The sequence below is a fragment of the Haemaphysalis longicornis genome, unplaced genomic scaffold (assembly GCF_048455015.1).
Source record: "Haemaphysalis longicornis isolate Haplotype H1 unplaced genomic scaffold, Haemaphysalis longicornis Haplotype H1 scaffold_4, whole genome shotgun sequence".
NCBI lineage: Eukaryota > Metazoa > Arthropoda > Arachnida > Ixodida > Ixodidae > Haemaphysalis > Haemaphysalis longicornis.
In genome coordinates, this window is record NW_027526361.1 from 87433878 (window position 1) to 87446676 (window position 12799).

Sequence of the window (12799 nt, forward strand, 5' to 3'; positions counted from 1 at the left end):
CGACCCCTCCCTCATCTGAAAACATATTTTTCTGCTGTATGCTTTGGTTGTCATTTCATAGGTAAGCCGCACGCAAAATTCGGTGTTTCAGTAGCATTTTCTGGTTTGCAGATGGAAACGCCGGATTGGAGTGCGCACGTGTGCTTGGATGTGGTGTTCCTTTAGGCGTAAGTTTTCGGGTTTATTATGGGGTTTACCTAACGATCTTCCGTCAAGTACGGTAATTCGCCGAGTGGTTTCGGACCAAATTCCTGCATCTGTATCCGTCGCTGTACAGTCTCAATGCATTGCTGAGTTGTATGGAAGCTACGCGTTCATAAGCATTTGAAAGATATCAAAGACGGACAGCCGGTTTTGGAGAGTGAGCTGCTACTGAGATGTTTTCTATAGGCACATGTGAACGCGCCTTTGCGTTGCGTCGTTGCGTCGTTGCACCGTTGGCCATCATTTCCAAGTGAGCTATATCTCGAATAAGACGAGAAAGGGAAACTACAGAAGCTCTTACTATCAACAAGAAACTTTATTTACTAGTAAAGCAAACATACTTTCGCTCGAGGCCCAGCCATAGGGCACGTGTGCCAGCCGCACATGCGCACAGGTCCTAAGGGCCAACACACCCATCCCCCCCCCCTTTTTTAAACTTATTTCCTTATAAAGTGACACTCCTTAGTCGGAAAGCATCTGGCATTTGTGTTTTTGATGTGCACATATTAAGGGGTTCCCATTTATTATCACTAGCTATTCGTGATTTTGAATATGTTTTCAATTAGTGTGTCCTCGGCAAATTACCACGATGCCTAATAATTGGGACAAACGTCACAGCTCAGCATGTTTCGGGATGGCCACGTGCTTCGAAACAAGCACGCAAATAGCAAAAGAGAAAAATACAAAAAGAAGTGAAACACAAAAGAATACAGTGGGCACAAAAGTACGTACATTGGCACACAAGATATAAAGTGTGAAAGTAAAAACACTAACCCTGATTTTAACGGGAAGCTCTAGTGTCCCCGCTGATGCCGTTGTACGCCAATACGGCCTGCAGGAAAGCCAACTTTCTCTGACAATAATGATGAATGATTGTGAGGGAAGTGAACGAAAAATACTCTTCCCGTGACCGGAATCGAACCTGTGTCCCTCCCGTTACGAAGCCGGAGTCTATCCCGCTGCTCCATTTCAACGTGGTCGAAGCGGACACCAAGCAGCAGGTACCGATTCACGCCGTACACCCCAAGCCCAAACGTTAGGCCTACGGAGTGCACCCCCGAGAGTTGCTGTGCGTATTCCAGAAAAGTGGCGCATATCTCCTGAGTAGCGCATACTCACAATGTGAGATTGGCCAACCAAAGAATCCATTACGACAAAGCTTCATTCATGTTAAATCATCGTCATCTTTACACTGAGGAGTGCATGATTTTATATGATTGCACTGTTATACCAACCTGCGAGTCCGATTTTGATGACCCGTTGTTATCAGCCACTTGTAGGGTCAATGCGATAAAGTTGTTGGGTGCGTCCTAACCTTAAATTTGTGCACTTGACGACGTCGTGAGAAGCTTCGCATCGATTCTGGCTCTATGTCGGCCAGCAGAGGGCGTCCAACGCATTCGGCCATTGCTTGTTTCGAAGCAGAATTTGTCGCATACTAGCGCGCAGGCACAGCCGCCTACAACGAAGTCGCTGTGGCAAGATATCTAGCACTAAGACCATTTTGAGAAGGAAGGTTCACTCCGCATAACTTTATTGCTGTAGACAAATGCCTGCAGCGGTGGTGATTAACTCTATCTATCTTTCGGGCTTAGAAGAGACCTTCGAAAGTTGCCGTTATCGCCAACACGAAAGAGTAATTCATGACATGAACGCTGCAACCGATATCTCTTTACATGCAACTTCGTTCGACGGGTTTTCTGAACTTTCTGTGGAAGCGGAAAAACATCCGCAGGTCATTCAAAACACGAAATTGGTGCATGAATTAATTTTTAGGCTGCGTCTAATCTAAGGCAGCCGTGAGAATTACCTCTGGGAAATTCTCCCGGCAGTTACCATAAAAGCTGGCTGGCCTAAGATTCGCTGAATAATATTACGTCCCAACGTAACCTAACATAACATCACCTCACCGAACCTAACGTAACCTAACCTAACGCATCATAACCTACCCAAATCCAGCCCAACTGCCACAAACCCAACCTAACCCACCCCAACGACACAGAACGCAACCTATCTTAAACGTAATCCAACACGTTATAGAAATCCTGCGTCAATCTCTTGATATAGTAAAAAACAGAGTAAAAAGAAGCATTAACAAAATCACGATGGCCGAAAAATTCCGAAAGCTACGAACAAACTTTTTGGCACTGTCGGACTCGAAATTCAGCCTTCTCGTTTAAACACAAGTACTATACCACACCGCTACCGGGACAGCTTGAAATGTTGCTTTTTAGAGAATACTTATCCCATAGAATCTCCGGATAGCGTGCTTAGCCGATGAGAGGCGACTGCCGTGAGAAGTTTCTGGCGGTAATTTTCAGGGTTGCCGTGATAATAGAAACTACCTTATTTTTATTGAATGAAAAACTCGTTAATCAGACATGGTGTAAATGTGAATGATAGCAATATCTTTTTATTTAGAATGTGAAGAATATGTTCTAGCAGCAATGGAATAATGGTGTTTGCTGTCAACTCGCTGAAAGTGGGGCCGTTGGGTTGCCAGCAAAAAGTCAAGTCTCCGTATTTGATGAATAATATTAAGTGCACATCCTGTGACCTTAATTACATTAAAAATTGAAATTATGAAATCACACTCTGAAATGGTTCCAGATATCTATTGCAGCAGTAGCGACGTTTCGTGGCTTCCTGAGGTCAGCATTCCTGGACAGGGACGCTCTGGTATTGCCGTGATTCCTGAAATTCCAGAAATTTAGGAACCCTTTGAATGGTATTGCAGAATTTATTTTTTTATTGTATAAAGCTTTTGGTTGAACCCTGTTCTCGGAGCTCAATACGCTATATAGAAAAATAAACACAATGCGGTCAAAGAACAGGGCCATACTTTCTGGGCAAGTCTGAACAGATTTTTTTTCATTCCTTTCAATCTGTATGACGCAACTGCCAAGACTGACATCAGATAAAAGCAATTTAGCATTCAACATGGGCAAAAACATCGAACAGAAAGAGTGACTATGTTGTAAATATGATTCCTAGATTTGGTTCGGCTCCACTTACCACCCGTCTAACGCGCGTGGCGGACGTATGTACATGGCAGACGTATGGCCTGTATATATTTGTAGGAAGCGCTTTGGGGGAGGGCGCGGTACGTGAAATTGATCAACGTACTTATTTGATACGACTTCATCGTGGTACAAAACAGCGACTGTATTCTTTTAATTGGCGGCCGACAGGCGAGACTAGAAGAAGGGGGAGGACAATAAGTTGACGGAGGGATAAAATAAGGAAATTTATCGGGTAAAGAATGGACTTGAGCAGCGCATGACCGAAGCGGTTGGAAGTTAATGGGAGAGACCTTCTCCCTGCAGTGCACCTAACCAGGCCGTTTATTTGTTGTTGATGATAACGATGATGATTATGTGGTGTGGGTATAAACATTTATTGCATGAATGTGTTTATGCGGGAGTCCTGTTTTGGCGGAGGAGGATTAAGAATCACATAACGCACCCCCAGAGAGGGGCCCAAAGCGACGTCCACAGAGTGCGCGTTATTTCGGGCAAAGACACAAAGAGAGTTTGGCGCGAAGGTTCAAAGCTTTCGTGCCTTTCATGATGAAGGCTTCCGGAGTGGGGGCCAGTTGGTGGCGTTCTCCTTATCCACCTTCGTTTTTGTATATGTGAGTGTACATGTGCTTGTTCTTTAAAATATTTTAACACTCATGACATTTTCACCGACCATCTGAAGCAGCAAGTCCTGATTTGTGTGAAGCTGACCTTTTCTCTATTATTAAATAATCCTCTCTCTTGTCCTCCTCCTCGTGAGTACTGAATGTTTGTTTAAATTTTTGTAACCATTCTCATCTATTTTTCTTAGGGATCTTTAAGAAAACAAATGCAGAATTTTAAACGTTTAACGAGCCGAAGGTACGCCTTGGTCTAAGAGGTGAGCCATGGCTGAGGGCTCAAGATTAATTAGCCCTCCTGGGGTTTCTTTAACGTGAGCCGAAATCTCGACACGCGGGCATTTTCAACTGCATCTGAAAGGGAGTGATTCTCCAATACAGTCCATTCTACTACTATACCATAAGTGATATATTGCTATTATGGAAAGCCGTTTAGGCTGAGCCGAATGTTATTTATTTCGCTTGAGACTGACCTTTCGAGAGACAATGAAATTTGTGTTTAGATATTTTATTTAGTTATCGGCAGGGGCAAAATAAATATGACGAATTTATCTTCATACGATATTTGAAATGGAGTGGCGAAAAGTCCTCCAAAGACAAGTATCCTTGTTTGGAGGCAAATGTCTAAACATGTACGTGTTAAAGTCTGCTTTCACGTATTCGTAAAACTAATTTTTACAGGCATAAACTTTATTGGGACTGAAAGTCCTGGTGTATGGGCCAAGAGCCGGTTTGATAAATTGCGGAAATTATGTCTAGAACTAAACATACTTGTCCAAGAAAACACTACTTGAAGACTGAGAAATGATTTCCTAAACTAACCAGCAATTTCCAACCTTTCACCAGATGCTGTAGTATTTGGCAAGGAAAAAAAATCCCAGGCATGCTCTGACACTGACAGTGCCGGAAGATGACCAGAGCTACGACCACTCAAAACTACTTGACTTTAAATTTGCTTTGCAAACTACAGGTGGCAGATTTCTACACAGTTAGCATGAGGCGTTTGAAAAATCAGAAAAGAAATTGCTCACACTGCCATTTATAGTCTCCATCGGTATTCCAGGCGTAGTTCTGAAAAACAAAATGAAGAAAGGAAAATAAAATTCAAAACAGTCCGTTAACAGAGCAAAAAAATGAAGAACACCATGAGACCGGCTTTTTACCCAGTTGCGGGCTCCCGGGAAGTATAAAAGTGAATTGGTATGCCGCTTGGGTTGTTTGGTGATAGAACTTAACAGGGATGTTCTAGCACGGCAGAAATTTGGCACTTATGGTGCGTAGTTCAGACATAAATTCGTGGGAAGCTTTTGGTTGAACCGTAATCTATGCATTCTGCAAAATATGCATGAAATGTTGAAGCAGAAACGCTATTCCCTCCTATTTTCCTAGGCCAGCAAAATAAATTAACTCAAGTAGTACTCACTAAAAATAATTTGATGAATAAACTGTTGAGTGTTTTTTTTTCGATATGCTCTTGACTAATAAGCTAACACTTCTATGGGTTGAATGTTTCTATGGCTTGTAATTTCATCTTCTTGAAACAAAAATTCTAGGAGAAAAGAAAAAGTTATGGCTGGTTGGACAGGGGTGGAAGCGTAACAAATCGAGTAAGCGTCGCAAGCAATTTCTGCTAGACGGCCAAACTGCGGTAACAGCGGTCAAAAAGTAGTGTTTGCTTTATGAACGGAATATGAGCGATCCGTCATTACTAAAAGGACGAGTTTTGGGGGCTTGCGACTTACTTCTTTCTCCTCAGGATCAAGACCCCGATCAGGGTGACCAGAACCAGAACACCAATTAACAGGATGACAAGTAGCGGCCCAACCACTGGCCACACCCAACCTGCTGTTTTGGCGGAAGAACACGAGCATCAAAGTGCAAACAGTTACAAATGTCTGTAAGCGCTCCCACTGCGACCTCACAAAAATTGTTTGAAGGAGCATCACCACATTCAATATAAATGCTGATTTTATGCAGGAGTTACAATACCTTGCCAAGTAGCACAACAAAATATCTTTTGGTTCTTCTCATAAGATATTGAGAACAACCATCTTTGCGCGGCTGATGCCACTACAAAGCATCAGTTAAGCAAAAAGTAAGGCATTCCTATGGTTAATAAGGAACTAATCAGTCACTCAATGTTCAGCCACCAACTTAATCACTGCAGCTTTTTTGTTCAGTTATAGACGAATGTAAACACACCGCAGTATAAAATTTTCAGTGAATAACAATTAGACATAAAATTCCCGATATTCATTCCAAATAAAAAATGCTGGTGCCTTTATTGCAAATTCGCCGAAAGATGAGACATTATAAAGAAAATCTGCGGGCGAGATATTTTTTCTCGAGCAGCCTTTTGATTCCTAGTGAGATTTATTAAAAAGTTCACAAACAACACACCGGTAAAAGTGATTTTGAAAGAGCCCACGAGGAGATTGGCAAGACCATTTCATGCAAAGTCAAGAAATATAAAAGATATCGCAAGACTAAACAGGGTTAGTCTTATCAAATCTTGCAGAAGAAGCAGCTGCTCTTTTTCCAAGCCAAGTTCAGCGCTAAAAACGTCATTAAAGGACAGAATAAACAAAATGCATTGCAGAAAAAACCACAAGTTGAAATGTGGACGTTTCAATGTATCTAGACTTTTAGGAATTTGATCATAGGGTTTCGTATATGCGTAAAATGTCTCTGGGTATACAAGGTATTTCGTTTGTTTTCGTATATGTGCTGGTAGGTATTACGGCTTCTGCATGAAGGATTTTCTGGAATTTCATTACGCTGACAGTGACAAAATATGTAAATACCCCAATCGCCTGAAGTTGGGGGCAGAACGCATGCATGTTATTGGCAACGTGATATCGATAGACGCTTTCTTTAATAACAGGAGTTCGGAATTCACCAGTTTTGATACAATATTACAGGCTCATTCAATCAGCCGGACCGGCCTAACGCTAAAAAGGTAATCAATGTGACAAAGTTCTTACCAAGTTTTTCTTCGTGTTCTGTATGCATGGGATCGTCAACCGGCTTTTCGCTGCGCCCGAAAAAAGTTGATTGCTTGTGACAAAAGATCCCATGACACCAATCAATGAAGTAGCAGTCAAAACAGTAGTCAAACCCAAAAGGCTAAATATTATTCAAATTAAAAGGATTAAGGTTGTAACAGGTGTGCTGCTGGCAGTATTTACTCTACTGTTACTGCATGCAGGGTCAGAGCATTTTCTTTTCGAACAAACTTTTAGTGTACCTCCTAGTCAATCGGTAGGCATAATTTACATGCTAAGATTAGTAACGCTCATCTATGTCATCCCAAACTTGTTACAGTTATTTTTATTTCAAATTCATCTTACAGAAATCATGCACGCTCTCCAATGTTAGCTAAAAACAAAAGTGGCGTTATTCTGTTGCCAAAAATTGTTGCACCCCGGATCTATGCCGTATACAAAAGATACACGAGTTGACTTCCACAAAGCGGTGACATTTATTACATTTGAATAGGTGACCCTACTTGAATAACGTCTATAAATATCAGTTCACTTAATTTTAAATCGGTAGAACAGAAAGTTATGGCCATTTCATAGCACTTACGCGCGTTTGTCTCCCGCTGTGCCGTCTTCCGGAAACGAATTTGAAGTCCATGTACTTGTGGCGCTTTCTACAGTAGTGCTCTGATCTGTAATCAGTATATCAAAACCACAACAAAAAAAAACACACATTTTACTTTTGATGAAAACAGGGACAACTCAGGGTCACCTACAAATTTTTGTTTGCTGTTCTTGAAAATATTACACATTTAGGAATTTTGAGGAGACTTGCAGTTGCGCAATGCTTTGATTGCCCACTTGCGGGATGCATACGTATTTCTCACAGGCTGCTTTATTACCACGGAACAATTAATTTTTTTCGGTGGTATTTAAAAGGTGTCCTATTTTTTTCGTTATCACGTGTATTGCCTTCCTTTAAATTCTCCCACCTTTTGAACCTACGTTTCGGAAAGAAATTGATGCCTCAGATGACACGAGCGAACCCTGAGGCAAAACTGCCGTAGTTGTAGTGCTACTTTGTTTCCGTCACAGAACTGAAACTTTCGCTGCAACCTCATTTCATTCCGTTCCTAATAAACGAGTATAGATGCCCTGACAGGTGTAGAATCGTAGGTACCCGTCAATAAATTTACTGACAGTATGTCTGCTCATATTTCTGTGCCACTGTTACAAATGTCGAACTTTAAGGGACCCTGCAACATTCTTTTAAGCTATTTTTCTTAGGCTTATATTCTTTCAGAATGTAGTCAACCATCACATCCAGTACGTAGAATCGGAGGTCACAATGTACTTCAGCTAAAAATTGCTGGTCTATACCTGTGAGATAATATAGCACTTTGCTAAAAAATGCATCTTTTCCGGTCTTCGTGTTCTCCCAGCGCCCTAATTACGTCACAGAATCGCAGTGGCTATTGGCCTGCTTTGTTCCAGTTGTAGCGAGGAACGCATTCGATAGCCACTGAAGAAAACATACTTAATAAAGCAAACCAGAAAGGGTAGGCGGATCTGCTGCACAGAGCAAATCACGAGTGTCGCTCCGTGCTGGCGATAACTTTGCGCTTTCGCAGTGCTTCCATACGTGAAGGAAAGACTAAAAGCCTTTATAGGAAGCTCTACAAGGTCCCTTTCACAATGCTAAAGTGAATAAAATTTTTTTACCACATGACGCCAGTTCAATTTATTACGATAGGTTACGACGCAAAAACAATGCATGTTTCCCTTCTTGAGGCCAGTTCAATATGACATCCACAGGTGTTGTTGTGAGGCCCCATTTGCAGAATCCGGGCACTGTGACTCGCGCACAAGCTTTCCGTCTAAACCGTGATTGAATACCCTGAGCCTCTTTTGTTCTCTTGGTAATGTAAAGAAAGCTGTCTGAGAGCGTTTACGGAACTATTTGCAATGTCGTTGGCATCGTCTGCACGCAAATAGCGAGCACCGCGAAGCTGCTGTGACACATGAGGAAGCAACCGCTGCGATTGGGTGATTGATCAAAAATAGTAGCTATCTATCAGAGGCTGCTAACTCGAACATTGGTGTGGCGTTGCCGCCATCGCTTCACAAAAAATTGAAGACATGCAGCAGCTGTTACATTTAAATGGCAAGGGGAGTGGTGCGCTGACTAGCCCTATGGACAATTGGGAAATATGAAGCAACAATGCGTGAACATCTACTTTAAGTTTTCCATGGATAGCTGCCTCTGAAGTATAACAGAGTAGGTACTGTCGGTCCCTTTTATTGTGGCTTTCTTTTTGGACTGAAGAATTCAGCGCTGTATTTCATAAAATAATTCGCGATCTTGGAATGCCCTCTGAGGACATCACAATGCGTCGCATTGTGATGCGAATGAACGCGGGCCTCAAATGAACGCGGGCGTGTGTTACTGGACCACTTGAGTGTGCTCAGTTTACGCTTCTTAATAAAATTTCGTGCCCTATGCACCGATGTATTCATCCTCGGGTGCCGCTGTACTCACCCGACTTAATATGGTGGCTTGGGGGTGATAGGGTATAAAGGCAGCGAGAGGCAGACTGTTGGTGCAGTGACCATCACCCCATTAGGCTTAGAATTACCCCGAAATCGACGCGTCGCCTTCGGCGTAGCTGCCCAGTGGTGAATTAGGATGACCAATTCGGGGTAACATCAACAGCAACCTCATGATGTTCAGCCCACATACCATGGCTGTTATTAGCTAAGCTCTGAATGACGCCTCTCAAAAAACTTGGATAGAGGAGTCCAGGCGAAAACCTGACCTTCGACTTTTGCAGCTATGGGCCCAGCGAAAGCCTGCTGAAGTGGTTTCCTCACGAGATACCTCGTCCGTAACGGCCCGAACACTCTTCCAGCGCTTCACAATGGCTGCCAGACGGCATGAGAAATTCTTGTCAAGGCAGCTATCGCTTAGCTGGTATGAGACGCTCGGCACATTGTCCAGTGGACTACATTCATCTGGCGTACATTTCGGCCGATGATGGTAGAGGCCTTAGTGGATCCTGGGGCCCAGTATGCCATTTTATCTACTGTGATGCAGTGTCCCATATACCCAGACGCCTCTCAAACTGGCCTTTACCAAACCATCCGCACCCTTCCACCTCTACTAGTGGAGCTCACAGCCATCTGGGATGGCCAACCGGCACTAACGCCGGCCCTACAGCGCGCCCCAGTGGGTTCCATCCCGCATCTCTATAAGAACTGCACGGAGGCGGTACGGGATTTACGCCGAGTATCCAGCAATTGCACAATTTCGAGGGACATCCACACATTGCTAGAAACGTACACCTGCCCCCTCCGGCTGTTACGCTCCCCGCTCCCTGCTCACATTACGCTCCCCGCTCACATTGCAGTGGACAGGGCTTGTCACCCTATACGTGTATTTCTCGACCTCTGCCAACGATAACAAGCGGTCCATTAGAAAACTTTCTCCAGCCGAAGGACGATCTGCGTCGCGCCACTCGGGCCCTCATTCCACAGTGTGAAACGGAATTCCCGAGTAGACGCTCTCTCAGAAGGGATTTTGTTGAGCAGACTTCGTGTTGGAGTCATTCTTCACCTGCTGTGACCCGGGCGTGGCCACCGCGCTACCATGCCCCGTTCGATGACACCTGTCCCTTCTGCACAGCTCCTGCCCAGCAAGCTGATACGGATCATATATTATGGGAGTGTCCTTCACTGGACTCAGTAAGAAGTTGGCACGTTCGAGGCACAGGCCTCCATCCCGGAAGACCCCACGACCTCCAGCGGTGCCTCTGGAGACCCCGCCACCGCTCCCTTCTTGCCTTCCTCCGAGAGGCAGGTGCTCATCTGTATCTGTAAATGGGTTATTTTTATGCCAACGGGCATTCTATCGCAACAAAGTTCCTACGGTTAAAAAAGAAACTGAGTGTAATTCCAGTGGTACCTCAGGAGTGAAATGCAAAGAAGCGCAGTGCCTAGAGATGGAATGATTGTTAAAAGAAGATATCCAAAAAATTGACAGAAAAATATTTGCCCGCAGGGGGCGATGACACAACAACGCATCAACCACCGGAAAAATATTAGGCATCAAGTCTCTACGGGCCTCTCCACACCTTTTAGAAAAGGCCTCAGCGTTTTAGGAAAACGCCTCACGTCTTAGCTTATGTTTCTCACGAAATAAAAAAAAACTAATGTTAAAAATCCCGACGTCTTTGTGAAGCTCCGATTGCGTTTCGGGCACCACTGATGAACTGGTTGGCGAATGTGATACAAACCTGCTTCAGAAGATGATGCAAGCACTGAATGCGAAGATGGAACAGCCGTCAATGGGTCAGTCGTGTTTTTCATGCTTCCTATGAATAAAAAAGCACATAAAATGGCCAACACAATCAATTTAAAACGTACTACACCTATAGTAAGCTAAATATGACTTAAATCAAAAGAAAATGAAAAAAATCTAAATTTGGAACGCTACTAGCCTTTGTAGATTTTATAGTTCCGGTTCAATTACAAGAGTCTCTGGCACTATACTAGAATCAGACAACCCGAAAACTTTACACAGATCACGTTTCAGCACAGCATAAATCCTTTGTCTGCTATGTACGCTTATTCCTCTCGAATGCCTTTTGCCTATACAAGAGCACAGCTTCGTGGCGTCGGGTCACTCCAATCAGCAACTTTTACGCGAAGCTCATTATTTTAAATTCCAAAATAGCTCAATCCCGAGCCCTTGGCCCAATGCGAACTTTGCCTATGGTCTTGAAACACTGCCCGCGCTGCTCTGGCCAAGGATGAAGAATTAAACAAACCAGTGCAGGTCATTTTTTTTTCATATTTTTCAAGTCAAAACCAAACTAGCATTATCCCAAGCTCTGGTTGGCCTATAGTCACTCTTCCTCTTTGTATTCGTCTTGTGACGTGATGGGAAAAAACTTCAGAACGCATAATGATCATTGGTTGCTTGTTTATGAGCCATAAATACAACCACAAATGCACTTCTATTTTCGTGGTAGCTCACCTAAGTATATAATACTCACTTAACAGCTTCTTGGCCAATCTACTGAGAGGACATGCCACATCGTATAAAACTTAATATATACATGATTACCAATCCCAACACTTATAGTGGCTCCTAGCTTTCGCAATCAGGTTGGGTAGTTCACCATCCTCACCATGGCAACGGTAGTAATAATTGTGATCTTTCACACTTTGTATTTATGAGTTGCTTCTTCTTATGTAGGTCATTTGGCCGGAAGCTACAGGATGTTTGATGGCCTTTTCTAGCTACTATCCCAACCACTTGCGACGTCACGGTGCACCTCCTAGTCATTATATGCACATGCGAAAGTGTGCAACACAGGTCTCAGCACTGCTTTGTAAATTATTGCCGATGTCAGGTGAAATAAAAGTGAACATTAACAAAAATGAAAACTTAAAAGAGGTTAGGAGTCCTGTTTCACACATCCACAGACACAGATTTCTGTACATAAAATGAAGACTTAGTAAGACGATTGGGCAGGATACAGTATTCTACGAAATTTGCTTTTAAATCTAAGCTTTAGGGTCCTCATTGATACCATTTTCGCCAATGAGCCCTGCATGAAGGCCAACTTGCTCTGACGATGACAATCAATGATTGTGGGTGAAGCTAAAGAAAAAAATTGCTGCGATTTAGCTTTAGTTAACCCTAGTTGATAGCGAAAGCTTCACTGCCCTGGCTAGGCCCATTGTCGAGGTGGGGTCGAGGTGTGATTCCGCAATGGTATACAGACATGTTTGCAATGAATACACGGCTTATTCATCATCTTTTTTCACCTCATGGCATTTTTTAGGCCTCGCCGCTTTGCGGAAGACCACAGCTGGATATTAGTCTTCCTCCATCGCACACGGGTTTGCGCCACAACTAACCTCCTGGCCTTCCTTTGTGGCGCGGGCTTACCGCTGCGGCGGCGGCCTC

General features: G+C 43.5%; 1 protein-coding gene across 3 annotated transcripts in view; it reads right to left on the reverse strand.

Annotated features, from left to right (window-relative positions):
• Positions 1 to 2591: 2591 nt before the first annotated feature.
• LOC144178981 (glycoprotein antigen BM86-like) overlaps positions 2592 to 12799 on the reverse strand; it is an 80682-nt gene continuing 70474 nt past the window's right edge. For all 3 annotated transcript variants that reach the window (XM_077707131.1, XM_077707130.1, XM_077707129.1), the window contains 6 exons: positions 11118 to 11195; positions 7433 to 7517; positions 6829 to 6878; positions 5587 to 5689; positions 4876 to 4915; positions 2592 to 2898 (listed from right to left, as the gene is read on the reverse strand). In XM_077707131.1, the coding sequence (XP_077563257.1) occupies positions 2857 to 2898; positions 4876 to 4915; positions 5587 to 5689; positions 6829 to 6878; positions 7433 to 7517; positions 11118 to 11195 (398 nt within the window). In that variant the 3' untranslated portion in view covers positions 2592 to 2856. The remainder of the gene's footprint in view (positions 2899 to 4875; positions 4916 to 5586; positions 5690 to 6828; positions 6879 to 7432; positions 7518 to 11117; positions 11196 to 12799) is intronic.